The sequence below is a fragment of the Mytilus trossulus genome, chromosome 2 (assembly GCF_036588685.1).
Source record: "Mytilus trossulus isolate FHL-02 chromosome 2, PNRI_Mtr1.1.1.hap1, whole genome shotgun sequence".
Taxonomy (NCBI): domain Eukaryota; kingdom Metazoa; phylum Mollusca; class Bivalvia; order Mytilida; family Mytilidae; genus Mytilus; species Mytilus trossulus.
In genome coordinates this window covers 79856272-79878860 of record NC_086374.1, presented here as the reverse complement: position 1 = coordinate 79878860, position 22589 = coordinate 79856272, and the positions used below count along the sequence as shown (strand labels likewise).

The window sequence follows — 22589 nt, the reverse complement described above, 5'->3', positions numbered from 1 at the left end:
TCACATTGTAAAATGCTTTTGTTGTAGTTATATGAAAACACTACTTTATCAAGAAACAAGTCGAACATAAAAATTAAAATGACAGCAATATTCTGGTATTCTAGAAAGAATACCATCCAATTAAATAGGAAAAACTAAAAAATAAATGTATGAGTAATTCTTTCTTATTTGTGAGTCTTATTAAAAAAAGAAATGTCAAACAAAATTAAATGACTGCCTTCTGCTTATTGTTTATATGAATTGCTATGGACATGGTTTTAATTTTTTTTTTACAGCCATATAAAAAGATTCACATTTTACTGTCTATAGTATATCACTCCATTCCGTAGAGTATGAATACAACAGTACAATCTGTCATAAATGTTTTAGTACCTGTAAAAAGGTATCAGATTTGAAAATTAAAAAAACATACACTGTAGGAATTTTATTCTTTTTTAAGTAGAAGAGAAAGAAGCATTGATATCAGACCATTCATTTGGCAATTTGAATTTTAATACCAAAAAGTACTATACATCTATCAAATACCATCTCATGTTTATAAGTGTTAGACTTATATACATGAGATGGTATTTGATAGATTTTTTGAGTCTTCAGACATCAGTATTTATATTTGGATTTCTGTCTGGATTTCATATTGGCAATAGGCCTAGGGCTTCAAACTACTTTCATTTAAATGTAAAACAACAAAAACTTACCAAAATACCTCATTTTGAGATTTTGTCATTAAAAGTTTAATGAGAGCAACAGCTTTACACAAGTTTGTTATAATATGTTTTTTTTAAATAGATGTATATGTGTTTAAAAGGTTTTTAATATAGAAGTAAATTTGTTTAAAATATGATTTTGGGTAATGCTGTTCCTAAGGCCTAACAAAAGTTCATGTGTGGTTCCAGTTACATCCTTGAAAAAAATTGTGTTTCTACCTAGGCATATTCCAATGCAATACACATCCCCATTTTCAACATGTTTTGTTGTAAATTAACATACACCTTAGGTTTTTAGTTACTTTTGATGCAATCTGTTAAGAATTTGTTGCACTTTAGTGGTAGTGGATACCTTTACAAAGAAAATTCAGATGACAGAGGTCTGTGAATATAATTATCAAAATTTACTTTCACAAAATATTTTTCCAGAAATGGAAAAAGTTCTAGGGTTGCTTATTTCTTTTTTCTTTCTTGGAAAGGGTTAGGGGGGGGGGGGGGGGGGGGTTGTAACTTGAACGACACATATACTTTAATTTGGCATCATATATATTTTAAACAAAAAACAATGAATGAAATAGACATTTTATATCAGATGCATAAATTTGAAATGCTAATGACCAAATAAAAAATTTCACTAAAGAGTCTTTCATAAAATATATAATCCTTTTAGTTCATTTAAGGTGGTACCTAACACTACAGGGAGATAACTCTGTAAAATCAGCAGAACGTTTTAATGACGTTGTGTGTTGCTAAGGGAATATTAAGCTTCTCAATGATCAAAATAAGTTTTTGTCAAACTGCTATATAACCAATGTAATTTTTCTGATTAAACGGTTGGTTCAAATTTTTTGATATTTTGATATTTTTGTCAAAGGGTCAAAGTAAATACTCTGTCAAAATTATAAGAAAATTAAACGAGCCAAATTAATTTTAGTTCAAGTGTTGGGTACCACCTTAATAAATGATTATCAACAAAACTTTGAAAGGGGTTTAACAGATCTCTTTGTCATGTCTGTAATTGCTGCTGTTAGTGTAAAGGTGTTATGGTAACTCTTAAAAGTTAGTCCATTTATAAGTAAAATAAAGAATAAACATAATATCAAACTTTTTGTTTAAAATGAAAAAAAAATGCAATTGATGACTGAAAAACAGTCTAAGTTAACTGTAAAAATAAACTCATTTATCAGTAAAATACAGAAAAATAAAAAAAATAAGTTCAACATTTTTCTCTGGATGTCCTTTTTTGGTCATACAAAAGCTTCTTTTCAAATTTCATTAAGGTTTGAAAGGATATTGATGTCTGAAAAAAACTTAAAGCACTGACTGAACCTTAATAATGATGATGCCAATAACAAAACAATAATGAAGGAAAGTGATATAAGATCGTTGTTTTTTTTTCCCACTGGTATTAATATTAATAACTTTACTAGTTACAGAAATAAGTGGGAGGTTTCCAGTTTAAAAGATGGAAATCAAGATTCTTTATATCTAATATGTGTTCTATTCTGCAGCTAAAAAAAAATCTATATATATCACAATGCATAATTTACTCCAGTTATTGATGGAAAAACTAGGTTTCAATGCAAGTGACTACTATGTATCTGACAACGAAAAGTATGTTGGGATCATGAATTTAAACTTGTGATTTCAAGAGAACTAACCCAATACAACATAAATAATGAACAGAAGGCAGCATTTAATCTATTTCATTATTAAACTCAGTCTTTAACCTACACGAGCTTACATTGTACTTGAACTTTTAGATATGTTAGTATTAGAAAAATAATGATTTACTTGTTTGCAATCCAACCATGAATTACTTGTGATGGCCTTACAGAGAATTTTTCAGGTAAATTTTTTGAGGGAAAGAATTTAACAGGGTCAATGGTCACTTTCAATGTCTTTTTTCATGTCTGGTCATCCATGTCCAAATTGGTGATTCCTCTTGTGATATTCCATGCACATGATAATAATTTTTATCCACATCTCCATAAAAGCTAATCGATACGGTCCATTAATAGTTCTAGTTTTCCAATCAGTAAATGGTTGTTTGTTTCTTCCTCCAAAAGCGAGTTGACAAACCTCCATATTTAAAATAACCCACACACTAAAAATTCATTTTGCAAAAAATATTGCATTATCAAAAGCAAACATATGTCAACAGCTTTTAAAATACTTTAATCACTTTCATAGAAATACGTTCATCGTTCAAAGAATGTTTTGTTGCTGATTAAGCATGCAAAATTGTGTAGTAAATGACACCTTAAAGATGTCCAAGAATATAAACTTTGACTACGTAGTCCACATATATAAACCTTTGTCATTTGTTGTATTTAGAAATGTCCATTCTTTGAGTCATTTAAAGTTGATGAATTGCAGGTATGCTGTCCAAAACTTTCATCTTATCCAATACTAAAATCATTCTTTAATGTCATGTACAAATAAGAATTCTTCATAATAACTGTTTCGTGTAAAATGTTCTCAGAACTTCCAATCTGACGATCATGGTTGTGATTTCATCGGTCAATCATCATCTGTATCTCATAATTCTTTTGTTCCATCATAGGTCTAAACTTTATGTTCATTCACTGTGCTTGGTAAATTATTTTGAAAGTGACCAATAGTTCATTTCAGAGAAAAGTCCTTACTATGATTCAGTGAAATATATTGTTATATATTTAACTTCCTTTTAATTGTGGATTATGGATATTAAAATTAAGCATCTGACTTTTTTTTAGCTATTATTACATACAAATAAATGTAATATAAAAAAGATGCTGATTCAAAAACAAATAAATAGCTTTGTCTGAAAGCTTATAACAAAATATCAGATATCAAATGGTCTTGATAACAAACAAATGAACCTCATAAAACAACATAAAACATTTATGTTATTTGTACATAGAAGGTTAGGAAAGTCAAAAATACATTCCTTCCCATACCTTCCCATAATGGTCAGATAAATAATTAATAAAATTTACATCATCAAGTTCTATGTACCTGTTTTAGAGGTCAGAGTGAACACATTAACAATTGTTTTAAAATCTGCATTCATTGCAGAAGATCTTGTTTCAGAAGATACTATTTATCAGTATCAGTGTATTCATTCAAATAAGTTTTCTACAATCATCTTGATATGTAAGCAGACATTAGCTGTACATTTACTGTGAAATTTTCTTTTCTTTTCTTTGAATTCATCTGTATCTTTATGTTCACTGTAGACAAACATATTTCTTCATTTTCATCTGTATCTTTATGTTCACTGTAGAAAAACTTCCTCCTGTATACTGCTACCATCTTGATAATTCTTACTTGTAGATTCTTCTCCTTTTAACAACACAATTTCTTACCTGTATCAACTGCGTGAAAAAAAATACTAACAAAGAAAAATATCATATAAAATATGAATATTCATCTTTCGTTTGTAATATCTATAAAGTATTTTTAACTCTGACTTCCGAGTTGTAATGTCATTATAGGGGTCTCAAGTCTGGTATTAATTCCACTGATATATGTGACAAGTCCAGCATGTGCCTGCAAAGCATAAAAAAGATCAATAGATAAAATTTTCCATATAAGATGTCTATACATTTGTAGCTGGTGGCCTTGGTGGTCTTAGCAGTCAAACTACTGTATCACTAGTCTGTCAAAGCAGATGTAAATACAACAAATAGCAAGTGTGCTAAACTCTAATCTTAATTGAATTGGATTGTCAGTTTTAATCTACAGAAGTCAGTGATTCCCTCTTGGCACTCATGCTTCTATCACCAATAAAGACAGACACTATAGTACAATAGTGCTGATGGTGGTGTTAAACACCCACCAACCAATCAATAATTGTGTACAAGTACAGGTGAACACAGTATTTTTGGGGTACTTGAGATGTAAGCTTTCTCATTAATGTATACCTGGCATCTCATGAAAGAATAACTAACTGTTTCAAGTTCCTGCAAAATGAATATGTTAGAATTCATACTCATATTAGATCCTTTTTGGTTCAGAGAAAAATATCTGATTGCAAGATTATAATGATTTACATTGCATTTTTCTTTCTGTAGGTCAAGGGAGTATCTTTATATTGTATCAATTAAATACTGTATTGCAAACAAAACTACAATGCTTCAATAGAAATCTGAGTTTAAAAAGGGTCCTTCTATCAGACTTTCTTTTTTAATTTAAAGGGAAACTTTGCAAAAAAATCAAAAATTGATATTATGTTCATTCTGTATAAAAATGCTCAAAATCATGAATATTAAAGTTTTATTCTGCTAGATAAGAGATCACCATCGATTTTAAATTTAGAGTATCAATTCTCTCCGGTCGGCCATTTTGTTACCTTCTCCGATTTGCACCCAAGATATGTCTAAGGACCAAAACTACAGTAACCCGATGTAGTCGTAATTGCGTGTCGATATCTTGTCAATCGTACGGTTGTTTTATCCGACTAGTTAACTATAACTAAGTTGATACGGAAAATTGTCTTTTCTTTTTTATTTAATAACCATGATCTGTTATTTTTAACAATAATGATAATATTGGAATTAGTTAAAAAGTAAAATTTCAAATCATAAATAAGTGTTCCGTGAAACTTGAATTGTTTTCGGAAATCTAATTAGTTCATAATTCTTTTATGAAATAAACTTTATTCAAATAAATTAGGATCTTCGCTCCACTGATCACCTGCATGGCTAAAGGTATTACTCCCAAAGATATTGCAGGGGGTGTGACACGTCCAGGTATTGAAGCGATTTCCTGTCGAGCTTGCAAATTCATGCATCGTTTAACTTCTTAGGGTATTGGTCAGTGTACACGGCCGATAACTTATAACTTTCCATTTTGAACTATTAGGTGTATAATATGCATCTCTATCTTGCGTGTCTGAAAGTGATATTATATACTAGTCATTACTAAACTCGTACGCTTGTTTGTGAATAACATTTCTGATGTAAAGAAAATTATTAATAAAAATATAGATAATACCTAAAAATAAACTACAGATTTGATGAAATAAAAATCTATATACATATTTTTTGTCAATGGTGAAGGACAGATCGGACCATACCAGAAATTTTGATTTAAAAAAATGTACGCACTTGTCGACCATTCGTATATACGCCAGGATAAAAAGTAACGGAACTATAGCGAAAATTCAAATATATACATGTATACATTGTACATGAGAAAGAAACATGCATTTTGTGTAAATTGGGGTAAAATTTTTGTTAGTAGACTACTCCACGTATGCCAACAGTATGTAATCATCAAATGTCGAAAGACTATTGTATACCAAAAGAAGAAGAAGAAGAGATTTAAATACTGGTCGATATATAACTTTCTTTGGCTCATCGAAGTTATGGACATTTATATATCAATTAAATTGTTCTCAAATAAAGGAAGAAATTCGTCATCATCACAATTGTTCCGACATGCATGTTATATGTACGCAACTGGACGTACACTAATAATCCCTAAGGGATGTGAATATTTTCCAGGAAAACTATAGAGTATCAAAGTTTCAAATCAATTTCAGGATTTATTTTCTTTCTTGATATTCAATGACAGCAATTTAAAGAACAAACTGCTTGTTCGCTTTATGGGTATTCTTGTCAGTTGAAACAGACTTATAACATTAAACAATAGGGAAAGATGACATTAAATTCGTTCTGTTTTTTTTTTATACATTGTTGGTCAAACAGCAAAAGTATTATACATAGTTGGGCCCGATATAGTTACGGTGTGAGACGAAGACTATTTTGTTAAGGACATTCCCGATTAAGTATAGATTTTGATGATGTTTTTCACACTTGAAAAGCATATATGTTCGTAAATTTCGATTCCATTCCAAAAAGATTCTTAAATTTTCTGTCAATTTAAAAAAAATAATTATGAAATATTTGAAGTATTCGTGTGTTGTGAGATTTGAAATATTTTGATGAAAACATTAATTCCTAAATAGGTAATTAAAGATAACTTTGGATGGACTTAATTATATAATTGCAATTGTTAATGATCTGTTTGAATATTTAAGGCCGATCCTAATCTAAGATAGTACAATTTTTAGTTCATACACTCATGATTAGAATTTTATCGTTACTGAATTAATCAAAAGTCATAATTCATTTAAATATAAAAATATACAACAGCTATCCAGGTATTGTGCGACCTTATTATTCCCGTTAATTAATTTTTATTTTTTTTTACATTTCTGCAGGGACGTCTATATAAGTCCTTGATTTCTGTGTCTAAAACTTTGACTGACTCCCGTTTTCAATTCATACGAAATGTTGTTCACACCTTCAAGCCAGTAAACCGTGACGCCTAGATTTCACTGAATGAGGATCAAAGGATTAGAATTACATAATGCTAATCCTTTAATTACCTTGAGTTAACCAACGCACTCAACATTCTTTAGGTGTCACAAAACAATACACATATTATTTCCACCGTACAAGCAAGTGAAAATGTTTGCTGGAATGAAGCAAAAAGGTCAGAATACAAACTTGTATTTTTATTACACTACTGATCATGTCAATTTCATTTGTTTGTTTAAAGTATTTGTAGAAAAAATCATAAAAATGTTCTATTGCATGAATTAATTTTATTAATAAAATTCGTTTTAAAATATCCACACGATCTAATTTTAAAAGTTGCATGGCTATCACTTATTTTTCGTTGGTTAATAGGTACACCAAAAGTCGTCGATGCACTTTAAATCGCGTTATTAGATGGTTAACGAACAAGACTTAAATGAGATATTTTCACTCCCGGCATGCATCAAAGACTTAAACTACGTCATATAAGTCAGGAAGTTTCAAGAAATATAATTAATAATTCCCAATTTTCTCCTTTATTTGATTTCATATCAAAACAAGAGGCTCTCAAGAGCCTGAATCACTCACCTTAATTCTTTTGGTTAAATCTCTCATCAATGATTATTTTGGCTTATCAATTTATTTAAATGTTTTTTGGATCGTCCTATTTTCTTCAAAAGCCAAAAAAAATAATCATTTTCTCCTATGTTCTACTTTAGCCATAGTAGCTATGTTTCTTGACATACAAGGAAATAAAATATAAAATTTATACTAGATACTCTGAAACTCATTTAGCCTAAGTTTGGCTGAAATTGATACAGCAGTTTCAAAGGAGAAGATTTTTTAAAGTAAGTCAACATGATGAACAAATTGTGAAAAAAGTCTTTAAAGGGCAATAACTCCTTAAGGGGTCAATTGACAATTTTGGTCAAATTGACTTAATTGAAGATCTTACTTTGCTGAACATTATTGCTGTTTACAGTTTATTTCTATCTATAATAATATTCAAGATAATAACCAAAAACAGCAAAATTTCCTTAAAATTACCAATTCAGGGGCAGCAACCCAACAACGGGTTGTCTGATTCATCTGAAAATTTCAGGGCAGATAGATCTTGACCTGATAAACAATATTACCCCATGTCAGATTTGCTCTAAATGCTTTGGTTTTTGAGTTATAAGCCAAAAACTGCATTTGACCCCTATGTTCTATTTTTAGCAATGGAGACCATGTTTGTTGATAGATCAAAACTTCGGATACAATTTATAAATTAGATACCCTAAGGAACATTCAGTTAAAGTTTGAAAGTATTTGGCCCAGTAGTTTCAGAGGAGAAGATTCTTGAAATAGTTTACGACGACAGACGACGACGACGGACGACAGACGACGGACGACGACGGACGCCAAGTGATGGCATAAGCTCACTTGTCCCTTCGGGACAGGTGAGCTAATAAAACTTGGTGAATATGTTTTTTATGGTATTATGAACATAATAAGATGAAAAGTGAAAAATCGCGAATTATCCCTTTAACTACTTTTCATTAAATGAGAATAATAATATTTGTATAAACATGATAAATATGGAGTATAATCAAATGATATGGATTGTTTTGATTATATTGCTCCATTCAGTTAATCATGCAAAATCTCAAAAGTGGTACATGTATACACAATTATTTGTCTCTAAACCATAGCAGTAGGTTCATACTTTTGATTAAAAAATCTAACTTTATCATACATATTATATAAAATATATAGGTACCTGTTATATTTATTTTTGAATTCTGAGGCGTTCTTTGAATCCATGAATACAATAAATGCAGATTTCCCAGCCCTCTGATAACCCTGAAATTGACAGAATTATATTGAATAAAAATAACATAGAAGCCAAGTTGCCACATATATGAGAAAGTGCTTTTTTAATGGGAACTGTTTTTGCAGATTTGTTGTGAGACCATTAAGACTGCTTATAATTTATGACAAATGATGAATAGACAAATATTTGCCTATAGTCGCTGTCAGCTGAAATTCGTTACGGTTATCGTTAAAAGTAGTAGCTCAGGATTATCACAGTGCAATACTTAAAAGGTACGTCAGTAGTGGTTTTTCTTTTTGCGATTTATGAATGGAATGTAAAAAAAATATATCACGGGTGAACATGGTTGATAGTTTAGATTATTTTTACCAATACCTGCTAAGAATTTCAGCTGATGGCGACTATAATTGTAAGTCTATCAATCACTGCCTTGACTAACCTTTGATAAGTGACCTCAAAAAGAAAGATATTTTTACCACAAGGTGGACTTTTCACCTTACAGTAACAAAAGTTCAATAAATATTGTCTACAAATTTCTTTTTCTTTAAAATTGCAGCCTATTTATAGGTGTTGTGACATTTACTATTGGGTAAAAGGTTAGTAAAGATATAATTTAATGTTTAGAAGATGTCTTGAAATAAAGCTTTTCCTAAAATTTTAGTTAGTACAGTGAATTTGACCTTCTGGCCCAAATATCAGGCCCCCTTCAACTTGGCATTTTACAGCAAAGTTTGGTAAAGATTGAATGTACAGTTCAAATGATATCATCAACATAGAAAAAATTCTGCCCATCACCTGCTGCTTTGATCTTTGACCTTGCAATCTTACCTCTTATTTACACAAGACTAGTTCAAAAGGTTTTTTTATAACCACAAGATTCAGTTTGGACAGATTTCTTATGAAATCACAACAGATGCCACATGTGAAGCAGAATCTGCTAACCCATCCAGAGCACTGGGGATTATCCCCTATTTGGGTGGAAGGTTCATGATGTCACCCTATTGTTTTCTATGTCTTTTTTTGCCATTGTTTTGTTGATTTTTCTTTGATTCGTAACTGCTGCCTCTTTATTAATTTTTTTATAAAGAATTCAATTTAAATTGACTTTTATCTTACATATGGTTTGGTTAAATAATTAAGATATGTAACAATGGAACAATAATTTACCTGGAACGGGCCTACACAGCCACATAAGGATTTGATAGTGTTATCTGATGTTGATAAAGATAAGTTGTCTATCCTCACTGTTCTTTTAGAATCTCCTCCTTGGTAACTCTGTAATAAATGAACAAAACTCAAAATTTTCCGATCTAACAAAATTTTTAATAATTTCATGCTATCATTAAAAGATTATTCATTGAGAAAGAACATACAAGTTTTAAAAAAAATCAGGAAAAAATATCAACAACAGTAATAAAGTAAAACAAATATTCAAATCGGAAAAATAATTTTTATTTATATCGTTGACATAAAAATATAGATAAATCTTGCTACATTTGAAGTTAATCATTAATATCATTTATTACTATATATATATATCTCTAAAATAATCTAGCTGTATATTTCTAAATGAAGTTCTACTTACAGTGATTCCAGCAGGAGGACTTGAAGCTATAACTGTTCTTGTACTACCACCTTGATCTCCCAGCACTACTTCCCTATTACTAGCCACAACAACTCTCTGTGGAGATTTCTGTGGGGAGAGCATGACAGGAGTTGGTATTGTTTGTGATGCAAACTTTGCCTCCGCGGCAGCTTCTTCCTCTGGGGTGAGAGGAACCATAACAGTCTCCTGAGACAGAATATCACCTTGTGCATTGCGCTTTGTTCTTATAATTTTTTTCATTCTTTTCACAGTTGGCACTTTTACTTGTCTATTACTTGCTCCACTTTCCTCCTGTGCTTTTAACTGCTTTTGACGTCTGAAATCTTCTATAACCTCCACAGCTGTGCGCCTGTCAACAAAATTATCTCCTGTTTCTGGTATGTCTCCTTTTTCATTGACATTTGTAACTGTGTATGATTTCAAAAGAGTGACTGGTCCACTGCCATGAACTTCCATTGTCTGACCTCGTCTTAAAAGTTGTCCACCCCTTCCTGTATTATTTCCTCTACCTCTCTGTACACCTCTCCCTCTCCCATTACCTTGAAAGCTTGTACCTTCAATAGTTTGGTGCTGCTGGGCTTGACCTCTGTTTGAAGGAAATCCTCTTTGCTGTCCTCTCTGACCACGTCCACCAGGATTACCTCTTGCAAATTGACCTTGGTTGGATGGTTGTGCTGATTGAACCTGACCTCTGTTTGAAGGGTGACCTCTTTGACCTTGTCCCCTATTCAATGGTTGACCTCTACCAACACTGGTAGTACTGATCTGTGATGCACTGTCAGAGGACTCAGAATCAGCACTTTCTAACTCTGATATATCCTTCCCTGAAATAGATATTACATAAATAATTATTGTGAAATCCGTACATGACAATACTCATGATTAAGTTCTAAAATAAGACCACCTCATCTGAATAGATTTATGACTATTTTGAAAGCATACTTAGAGATTACATACCCTCCTGCTATGTGATAATATATTTCAATAGGCTTGATTTACACAGCAACATTTACAACTTCAGATTCTTTGTTTCCAACCCAACTAATGAAAACTGCAAATCAATAAAGTATAACATTGCTAAATTTCTAACAAAAGAAGAACATACAAAGTTTGCAGTAGATTTGTTGATGTGGACATTTGTTAATATACATAAAAAACAAGAATGTGTCCCTATAACATGGATGCCTCATTTGCACAGACAAAAAAACATAATGCCCATAAATGGGGTATAATAAAAATCAACTTGATGTATGGTTAATAAATTGAAACTTTGAATTTAGTTTCTCTTATATAACTATTGTTGATTTTTAAGTGAACAGTCTATTCTTTGCATTTACGTCCTTATTTACAAAAGTTATTTGACCACATGCACAGCTGTATTTGATCTTTGAGTAAACCTCCACTACATCCATCAAACAGTTAAAAGTAAGTGCACTTTCAAGATTATTAGATGGACTGGACAAGTGTGATTCCTATATATTCTGTTCACAGAGGTTTGTTAATGGTAGTTTCATTTTAAGAGGCTTAAAGAAGGGATGTCAAAGTTACCTTGTTTAGCTAGTTTTTCTTCAAGCTCTTTCCTTCTTATGGTTGCTGTTTGCTGCCTTTTCAGTTCCTTTTGCCTTTGAATGGCTGCCCTCATCTCCTTCTGAGCTGCTATCTTTTTCAAATAATCGTCTTCAACCTAGTAAAATATGCTCAATAATTAAGATTAACAAGAATGTCCATAGAACATGGACGCTCAACCGACACTACCATTTTGTTTGTTCAGTGGACCATGAAATTGGGGGGAAAACTCTAATTTGGCATTAAAATTAGGAAGATCATATCATAGGAAACATGTGTACAAAGTTTCAAGTTGATTGGACTCCATTTTCTTCAAAATCTAGCTTGACCAAAAACTTTAACCTGAAGCAGGTCTCCATGTCTCGCCTGTGATTGCTGCTGTCTGTGAAAAAATGTTATCTTGATTGCCAAAAACTATTAAAGTCATTTATGAGAAAAATATAAAAAAAAATCGAATTTTTTCTTCAAATACTATAAAGCTTACATCGAAGTTTCATAACATTCCATAAGGGTTATTCATCATAAACAATTGGATTTAAAAAGAACATACTTTTGTCATTATTCCAGATTTAAGCTGCTTCGGTGGTGATGAGCTCTCTTCCTCTGATGAAGGTCTTTTAATTGTTTGTCGACCAATGACAGGTATATTCTGAATTGCTCCAAATTTCTTCATTCTAGCTTCTTTTTTTACTTTCTGCAAAACTTTGTTACCAGCCTGTTGTTGCAATGATGGTCTAGGTCCTTGAAATCTAGAAAAAAAATAGAACAAATTGATTTTTCATCCAAGAGTAGAAGTAGAAGACCTAAATTAAATACTTTTACTGAGCCAGGCAAACACATTAATTAAGAATTTTTATCAACTGTGTGCAAAGTATGTAGTGGTTAATTTTTTTTTATCAACAGTGTGCAAAGTATGTAGTGGTTAAATTTTTATTTTTTTTTAATTACAAGGGCATTAGCTTCTTGTTCAATTATTAATGAAAGTGAAATAGTGGAATGATTATTATAATACATAGCTTGCTTCAACCCCAAGTGTGACGTGGGATTAGAAATATGGTCACTTGGTCTTCTCCCGAGAGGCAGTAAAATGCTTGCCAAAGTGGGGCGTCCGTAGATGGCCTGTTGCAAGGCAAAATTTCTGTCCCTATCCAATTTACCCTCATTTTCCAGTGGCAGTCCAAATTTCCCTGATCATCATCCCAAATGGTCTCTATTATGACAAGACCAACCTATTGTATTTATTGTGAACTTGTTCTCGTCCTGAATATGCATGAATTATTTGCCAATGGACATTAAGCAACCAACAATTAATCAATCGTAGCTTGCTTGTCTGGTTTGTATATACACGTTTGCTTTGCATGGTGATTCAGATTTATATCTGCAAACAATACTGGTAAAAATAAATACCAATTTTTACACGTCACAAAAGTGTAAAATATATAAAGTGTTTAGTTCTTGGTTATCTGACTTTTGTTATAGTTCAACCCTGTTTAAATTGATCATTTCTAATCATGAGCATACTAGTCATGGTCTGTTTCCAAAATTACTACACAATAGAATAAAAGAGTTAGATGATAGACACAGTTTTTCAAATTTTTCATGTATTCATGTACCTGTTATTTGGGGTCTGTTGTCCATTCAAAGGTCTATGGCTACTCATTAAAGGTTGTCTTTGTGGTCTAATATTATTTCTAGGTTGATGAGGCATTCGTGGCTGTACCTGTTGATGCATTCGTGGCTGATTTGGTTGATGCATTCTTGTTGGAGGTTGTTGATGCATTCTTGGTTGAGGCTGGAACCGTTGCTCCTGTAAAAATGGATTTGGCCGTGGAGGCTCCATAGGGCCATGTTGATCAAAATGTCTTGGACCTGGACTGCCGTGCCTATGGCGGTCAAAATGATTTCCACGAAATTCATCAGGTCTTGGAGGTATATCATGTGGAAAGTTTGGCCCTGGGGGTCCACGATGGTAAGGAGGATGCTCATGTGGGTGTGGCTGAGATCCCCCAAAATTTCCTGAATTTACATGAGGTGGTGGTCCACCATACAAAGGTCTGGAATCTTGTGGTTGCTGAAATCTAGGTGGACCTGAAAAATGATCGAATTTTTTGATAAGCTAACTGAAAAGTAACTACATAGAAAGTTAACTGCTTACATTTAATTTTAATTTTTTTTAATATATAGTATGACCTGTGACACTGGGGGATCAGAAAAAATGTTGGATTAAGTAGGGTGTCGGAATACTCTGCAAGTATAGGCATATATTGGGACATTGAAAATTTGTCGATTCAATCAGTATGTTTGAATACTCAGGTGTCGTATAGGCGGGAATACTGTACATACACAACTAGAGGCTCTAAAGAGCCTGTGTCGCTCACCTTGGTCTATGTTAATATTAAACATTGTACACAAATGAATTCATGACAAAATTGTGTTTTGGTGATGGTGATGTTTTTGAAGATCTTACTTTAATAAACATTTTTGCTGCTTACAATTATCTCTATCTATAACAGTAGTTTCTGTGGAAAATGTTAGTGAAAATCTACAAATTTTGTGAAAATTGTTAAAAAATGACTATGAAGGGCAATAACTCCTCAGGGGGTCATTTGACTATTTTGGTCATGTTGACTTATTTTTAGTTCTTACTTTACTGTACATTATTGCTGTTTACAGTTTATCTCTATCTATAATAATATTCAAGATAATAACAAAAAAACAGCAAAATTTCCTCAAAATTACCAATTTAGGGGCAGCAACCTAACAACCGATGATCCAATTCATCTGAAAATTCTAGGGCAGATAGATCTTGACCTGATCAACAATTTTACCTCCGTCAGATTTGCTCTTAATGCTTTGTTTTTTGGGTTATAAGCCAAAAACTGCATTTTACCCCCATGTTCTATTTTTAGCCATGGCCGCCAATTTGGTTGGTTGGCCGAGTTACCGGACACAATTTTTATACTAAATACCCCAAAGATGATTGTGGCCAAGTTTCAATTAATTTGGCCCAGTAGTTTCAGAGAAGAAGATTTTTCTAAAAGATAACTAAGATTTACGAAAAATGGTTAAAAATTGACTATAAAGGGCAATAACTCCTACAGTGGTCAACTGACCATTTTGGTCATGTTGACTTATTTGTAGATCTTACTTTGCTGAACATTATTGCTGTTTACAGTTTTTCTCTATCTGTAATAATATTCAAGATAATAACCAAAAACAGCAAAATTTCCTTAAAATTACTGATTCAGGGGCAGCAACCTAACAACGGAATGTCAGATTCATCTGAAAATTTTGAAGCAGATAGATCTTAACCTGATAATCAATTTTACTGCCTGTCAGATTTGGTCTAAATGCTTTGGTTTTTGAGTTATAAGCCAAAAACTGCATTTTACCCCTATGTTCTATTTTTAGCCATGGCGGCCATCTTGGTTGGTTGGCAGGGTCACCGGACACAATTTTCAAACTAGATTCCTCAATGATGATTGTGGCCAAGTTTGGTTAAATTTGGCCCAGTAGTTTCAGAGGAGAAGATTTTTGTAAAAGTTAACGCCGGACGCAGGACGACGACGACGGACGACGACAGACGACGGACGCCAAGTGATGAGAAAAGCTCACTTGGCCCTTCGGGCCAGGTGAGCTAAAAATGGAAGAAATCTATATATAGTTTTACAGCATACAGTTTTAGTGATTAAGATATGAGATATAATTATAAAAATTATTTATTTGAAGGTTGATTGTCCAAGATGGGACACAATTATTGAAGTGCTAGTCAGAAACAAACATTTTCATTGCGAAACCAGATGGTCTGTAGGGTGCAGCCTTATATGATCGCAGAGGTTGAACCCTGAATACTTGGGGCAAGTATAGACACAACATTCAAGCTTGATACAGCCCTGAATTTGGTCAAATGAACTATGCTGTTGAATATAAAAAAAATAATATATTTGAATAATTTCTGAAATCCGAAATGAGAAATTTTTTACCCCCACCCCTCCCAATTTTTTTTCACCTCCCCCAATCCTTTATTTCAAAAATAATCTAAATTCAAATTTCTAATGAAGTTGGCAAAAATAACTACCCATCTAAATACATCATATTAAAAGTATTAAAATATAAAATAACTTAGTCAAGGTTAAAATTAATATTAATTAACGGTAACTTCTAAAAATAAAATTTACAGCTACACATCTCAAGACAATTATCACTTTCTTTAACATAATGATCAAGCAGTGTAAGGGAGGTCATCAAGTAATCAAACATATATTTTACATTATTCTTTAAATTTTAATTGCAATTGGATTACCTCCCTTACACTGCTTCTAAATTGTCTAAAGAAACTCATCATAGATCATACCAGGATTTAATTTTGTATAAAGGTTACAGTGAATTTGTATAATCAGTGATTATGTAGAATCCCTGAAATTTTCAGGGATTATGTAGAATCCCTGAAATTTTCAGAGATTATGTATAATCACTAGAAAAAACGTCAGGGATTCTACATAATAACTGATATGAAGAAATAGTTGTTTTTATAAAGAAAGTTAATAAAAATAAAATATTTTATTCTATAAAATCATATAAAAACATTATAATAAAGTAAAAAAAATTGTAACAATATATCAAAATGATAAACCCATTTTTTTTTTAAAGTTAGGCACACTATATTAAAATATGAAACACAATACATTAAAATAATATGCTTCACATTTTAAATTTGTGTTTACCACAATATCCACATTTTAAAAATCCTTTTCCTGCACATATCGAATCAGATTTTAACAATGCACCTAAGAGAAATAAAAAGTTCAGTAAAAACATACAAAGGTACCCCCCTCCCCCCCAAAAAAAATAAATAAAAATAAAATAAAATTAATAAATGGGAAATTTCAACCTTGAATTAGTTCGAGCAAGAAAGATAATGATATTATTGTTTTGTGGTCAGGCAAAATCCCTATTTAGACTTTTTTTAAGAATTGCCATTATGTTTTTTGGGTTTCCCTTTTCATTTATATCCTGTCAAATTGCTTTGAGAATATGCAAGCTTCCTCTTAAGGTTTGTTCTATTTGTCAATCCCAAGTTCTGCCTGTTTATCTTTACATTTAGATGCCTACATGTGTAAGTTCTTACAGTTTGAATTTCTTGCAAATTGTTTTTTGAACAAAAAAAACCCACACAAAACAGTTGTTCCATAATCTACTTTACCATTTGCTTTACATGTACATGTATAACAAATAACATGCTTGTGGATTTACAAATAGAGTATGAATATCCATTTGACGATGATGGCTTTTAATAAACAAACAATACATGTGAAGCTATTGTTAGAGAAGGTTAATATTTGTAATTTTGAAGTCTTCAACTATATCTCAAAACCTTGTGTCGGTTATATCTTTTAGATCATTCTCTGTGTTTAGAAGCTAAGTTATTACATCTGGCAAGGAAAATGAAAGAAACTTGAAATTATAATTTGTCTATATTAATTTTGTTTATTAAACAAAGGACCATTAAATTATTCATAATCCCTGAAATCATATTAGGGAATTTGTAGAATAATTATTAAAATGTTCAGTGATTACAGTCTTCAAACTAAGCCCTACACAGGGTAAATTTCATATCTTCTCTCAATTATAAAATGGTTAAGTAGATACATAAATCTGTCATCAACAACTGATTAGGGACAGATAATATTGCTTCAAAACAGATGTTTAAAACAAAAGCTAAGCGTGTAAATTTTTGATAACCACTCAAGTATAGAAATAACCAGATAAAACAACAAGTTAAAATGCAAGATCTATGTTTTGCCTTTACATAGAATTATCAATATTATTACAATTTAAAAATTTGCATTTTTGTCAGCAATAGGGTATTCCTAAATCTTTGAAAACATTTTTAGTATTAGTTGGGTATTTATTTCAATTGTTCATTTACATTGTAAAAGATGTTTTTATACTTAATATGAATGTAATATGTGTTGCTGGACAATAAGCACATTAAATTAAGCAATCAATCAATTTTTCATTTTCACCTTGTTTTTATTCAAAGAAAAATATGGTTTATCATTGTTAACTTTTTATGCCATATATATATGATATATTTTTATTAGTTTATGTATAATAATTCAATTTCATTGTTTGTTCATGTTGGTCATAATTTGCATGTACATTAAAGATATAAAAAAATATTTCAAACATGAAAGTGGTTGTTAATTTCTGTTAAATGACATTTTCTATTTCAGCTTCAAAATTCAAATTATACCTTTTTTTTAATGAACTTAACACATAATTTATTAAATAGGACACAATTAAGAATCATTGATGTGTATTTACTATTAATACATTTGGTCAACAATTATCACTTCAAAATCAGGTTAACAAAACATGTGGTTTCTGTCAACTTGCAAATTTTAATTGAAATGACAGTTTAATTTGTATTTATGGTATTTTCTAAGTGATGCTGATGATAAGCCCAGCATCATTTTGATGTGTTTTCTCGGGCATAGATGCTGGACTGGATTATGTAAAATCACTGGTAATTTTCAGGGATTATGTATAATTACTAATGATTTTAGTGATTCTACATATTCCCTGAAAAATTAGGGATTCTACATAATCCCTGATTATACAAATTCACTGTAACATATATCTGGGGGGGGGGGGGGGGGGGCACTTCCTATGTAATGACTGGTAGGGATGAGCCGCTGGAATAGGTCACTATTTCATGCTTCATGATATATGAAAAGGGTGAGAAATTCAGATTAAATATATCAATAGGTTGATATTATCACTTGCTGGATATATATTATAAGTATCTGAAACTAATCTAATGTTCCTGTTTATTTTTAATGCAGTTAAACCACAGTCGTAAATGCATCAGCTATTTGTCAAACCAATTAAACTCTATTTATTCAATGTGGTATTTCCACTGAGGTTAGATATAGGAGCAATAAATCCAATCATTTTGACATTTCCACCTAATTAACATTGAAAGGTTTGCATACATGAAACATTAGAAGAAATTCCATAGCATAGTGTCAGCATCCTTCTAGCGGGAACGACAAATCAGTTTTTAATTAATGTAAACTCAGTAAAAGTGATACTATCTGAAGTGTTACTACAATTATCTGATAAAACATTATCTATTGTCTTTTCAAATTGAAATTTCTTCATAATTAAAGTTATAAAAGGGGCAAATAGCACTGGCAAAAAGAAGAGTGAAGAATTTATTGGAAAAGCAATGTGTGATTATTGCGACTGCGTTGCTTCTAAACAAAAACGTAAAATGAGCGGGACCTCAAAATTCTTGTAAACTCTAATGTATCAGAAGATGAAAATTATCCAAATATATCTATAGGTCTGTTTTTTGTTCATTAATATATGACAAGGTATATATTTTTGATAAACAAAATATATGAAAAGGGTGGGGTACTTGATGTCTCAGCTGCTCACCCCTACCTAAAAAAGTTTGAAGTGCCCCCCCCCCCCCCCCCCCCCGGGACATATATACGCCAGACGCATGTAAATTGTATTTGACCAGAAAAATCCTTGTTTCCCCCCTTTTTTGCCCCTAATTGCTTAATAATTTGATCCATTACCCCTGTAACCATCCCTTTGTAGTATGGAAACTTGTGGTATAATTTCAGAGAGATTTCTCAATTAAACACAAGTTATTGACTGAAACTACAAAAATACTTATTTGGGCCCCTTTTTTGGCCCCTCACTTATTGAAACCCCCCTTGGTGCAAGAACCCCAAAACTGAATTCCAGCCTTTCCTTTGTAGTAAGAAACCTTGAAGTATAATTTCAGAGAGATCCATACACTTTAACACAAGTTATTGTCTGTAAACTAGAAAAATGCTTCTTTTTGGCCCTTTTTTGGGCCCCTTATTCCTAAAAGTTCAGGGATATTAACCCCAAACTGACACCAAGCCTTCCCTTCATTATATGGAACCTTGAGGTACAATGTCAGAGAGATTCATACAGTTAAACATAGCTTATTGTCCCGAAACTTCAAAAATGCTTGTTTTTTGGCCCATTTTGGCCCGTAATTCCTAGACTGTTTGCCCAATAACCCTTACAATAAATAACAACCTTCTACCTAATGTTATGAACATTGTGGTACAGTTTGAGAGTAATTGAAATACTTTTTCACAACTTATTGTCCTGAAACTAGATAAAGGTATGTTTTGGGCCCCTAATTCCTAAACAGATGGGACCATAACCTCCAATATCAATCCCAACCTTCCTTTTGTGGTTATAAACATTGTTTATTTTTTAAAAATTTATTTTCACTTATACTAAAGTTATTATCCAGAAACCATCCGTCATCGGACGAAACCGATGATGTGATACCGATATACGACAGCAAAAATTAAAAAAAATTGCGGTCGTATAAAAAAAATCACATACATTTGTTTGCTGGATAAAAAATGGCACTTGACTTATGCAAGTGGTTACTCCTTTGTGAGACTTTTTACAGCGATTTTCAAGTGAGTTTAAGAATTAACTAGAGGCTCTAAAGAGCCTGTGTGGCTCACCTTCGTCTATGTTAAAATTAAACATTGTACACAGATGATTCATGAAAAAATTTTGTTTTGGTGATGGTGATGTGTTTGAAGATCTTACTTTACTAAACATTTTTGCTGCTTACAATTATCTCTATCTATAACAGTAGTTTCTGTGGAAAATGATAGTGAAAATTTACAAATTTTGTGAAAATTGTTAAAAATTGACTATGAAGGGCAATAACTCCTTAGGGGGTCAAATGACTATTTTGGTCATGTAGACTTATTTTTAGTTCTTATTTTGCTGTACATTATTGCTGTTTACAGTTTATCTCTATCTATAATAATATTCAAGATAATAACAAAAAACAGCAAAATTTCCTCAAAATTACCAATTCAGGGGCAGCAACCTAACAACCGATGATCCAATTCATCTGAAAATTCCAGGGCAGATAGATCTTGACCTGATCAACAATTTTACTGCCTGTCAGATTTGCTCTTAATGCTTTGGTTTTTGAGTTATAAGCCAAAAACTGCATTTTACCCCCATGTTCTATTTTTAGCCATGGCGGCCATCTTGGTTGGTTGGACGAGTTAGTGGACACATTTTTTAAACTAGATACGCCAAAGATGATTGTGGCCAAGTTTCAATTAATTTTGCCCAGTAGTTTCAGAGGAGAAGATTTTTCTAAAAGATTTACGAAAAATGGTTAAAAATTGACCATAAAGGGCAATAACTCCTAAAGTGGTCAACTGACCATTTTGATCATGCAGACTTATTTGTAGATCTTACTTTGCTGAACATTATTGCTGTCTACAGTGTATCTCTATCTATAATAATATTCAAGATAATAACAAAAAACAGCAAAATTTCCTCAAAATTACCAATTCAGGGGCAGCAACCTAACAACCGATGATCCAATTCATCTGAAAATTTCAGGGCAGATAGATATTAACCTGATAAACAATTTGAATCCAATCAGATTTGCTTTAAATGCTTTGGTTTTTGAGTTATAAGCCAAAAACTGTATTTTACCCCTTTGTTCTATTTTTAGCCATGGCAGCCATCTTGATTTGTTGGCCGGGTCACTGGACACAATTTTTAAACTAGATACCCCAATGATGATTGTGGCCAAGTTTGGTTAAATTTGGCCTGGTAGTTTCAGAGGAGAAGATTTTTGTAAAAGTTAACGCCGGACGCAGGGTGAGCTAAAAACATAATAAAAGAATTAAATAATACCTGGATATGGCTGTGATGCTGGTGGATGTCCAAACTGATGATGAGGTGGTGGATGATGATGTTGTGGGAGTGGAGGACCCTGGTTATAAGAAGATCTATCATGTCTATAGGAGTCCATCTACAAAATAAACAAGATATGTTTAGTTATGGTATGTTTATTATATAACAGAACTATCTCAGTCTGGGCAATAACTGTGGATATGTTACAGTGAATTTGTATTTATATAATCAGTGATTATGTAGAATCCCTGAAATTTTCAGAGATTATGTAGAATCACTGACTAGTTTAGTGATTATGTAGAATCCCTGAAATTTTCAGAGATTATGTATAATCACTAGAAAAAACGTCAGGGATTCTACATAATTACTGAAATGAAGAAATAGTTGTATTTATAAAGAAAGTTAATAAAAATAAAATAATTTATTCTATAAAATCTCATAAAAACATCATTATAAAGTAACAAAAACTGTAACAATATATCAAAATGATAAACCCATTTTTTTTAAAGTTAGGCACAATATATTAAAATGTTAAACACACTATATTAAAATTTTATTCAAACCTGTTGTATGTATATGTATAATAGTAAGTCTCATATTTAATTTCTGTAGTCTCTTATCTTTCTAAACTCATTAGGTGTATAACTCCCTGTAGTTTAAAGAGGTGGTTGTTTGTTATTTGTGTCTGAGTGGTATGCAAAGACTTTTGTAAATGTATAGTGTCAGTGAACAAAACATTGTAGGTCACCAATGGCAGGCTTACTAACTATTTAAGTTATTTATAGTTTCCTATCCCAAAGAGCAAAGTTCCCACCATGTAAGCCTTCCATTGATGAAATGAAAAG

General features: G+C 31.8%; 1 protein-coding gene across 1 annotated transcript in view; it reads right to left on the bottom strand.

The window, feature by feature from the left end:
- Positions 1 to 1204: 1204 nt before the first annotated feature.
- The window catches only part of LOC134708083 (RNA-binding protein 33-like), a 60985-nt gene continuing 39600 nt past the window's right edge, over positions 1205 to 22589 (bottom strand). The window contains exons 9-16 of the mRNA XM_063568380.1: positions 21745 to 21862; positions 13617 to 14091; positions 12554 to 12752; positions 11986 to 12121; positions 10417 to 11261; positions 9999 to 10106; positions 8778 to 8860; positions 1205 to 4238 (exon numbers count right to left, since the gene is read on the bottom strand). Coding sequence (XP_063424450.1) covers positions 4178 to 4238; positions 8778 to 8860; positions 9999 to 10106; positions 10417 to 11261; positions 11986 to 12121; positions 12554 to 12752; positions 13617 to 14091; positions 21745 to 21862 — 2025 coding nt within the window. The 3' untranslated portion in view covers positions 1205 to 4177. The remainder of the gene's footprint in view (positions 4239 to 8777; positions 8861 to 9998; positions 10107 to 10416; positions 11262 to 11985; positions 12122 to 12553; positions 12753 to 13616; positions 14092 to 21744; positions 21863 to 22589) is intronic.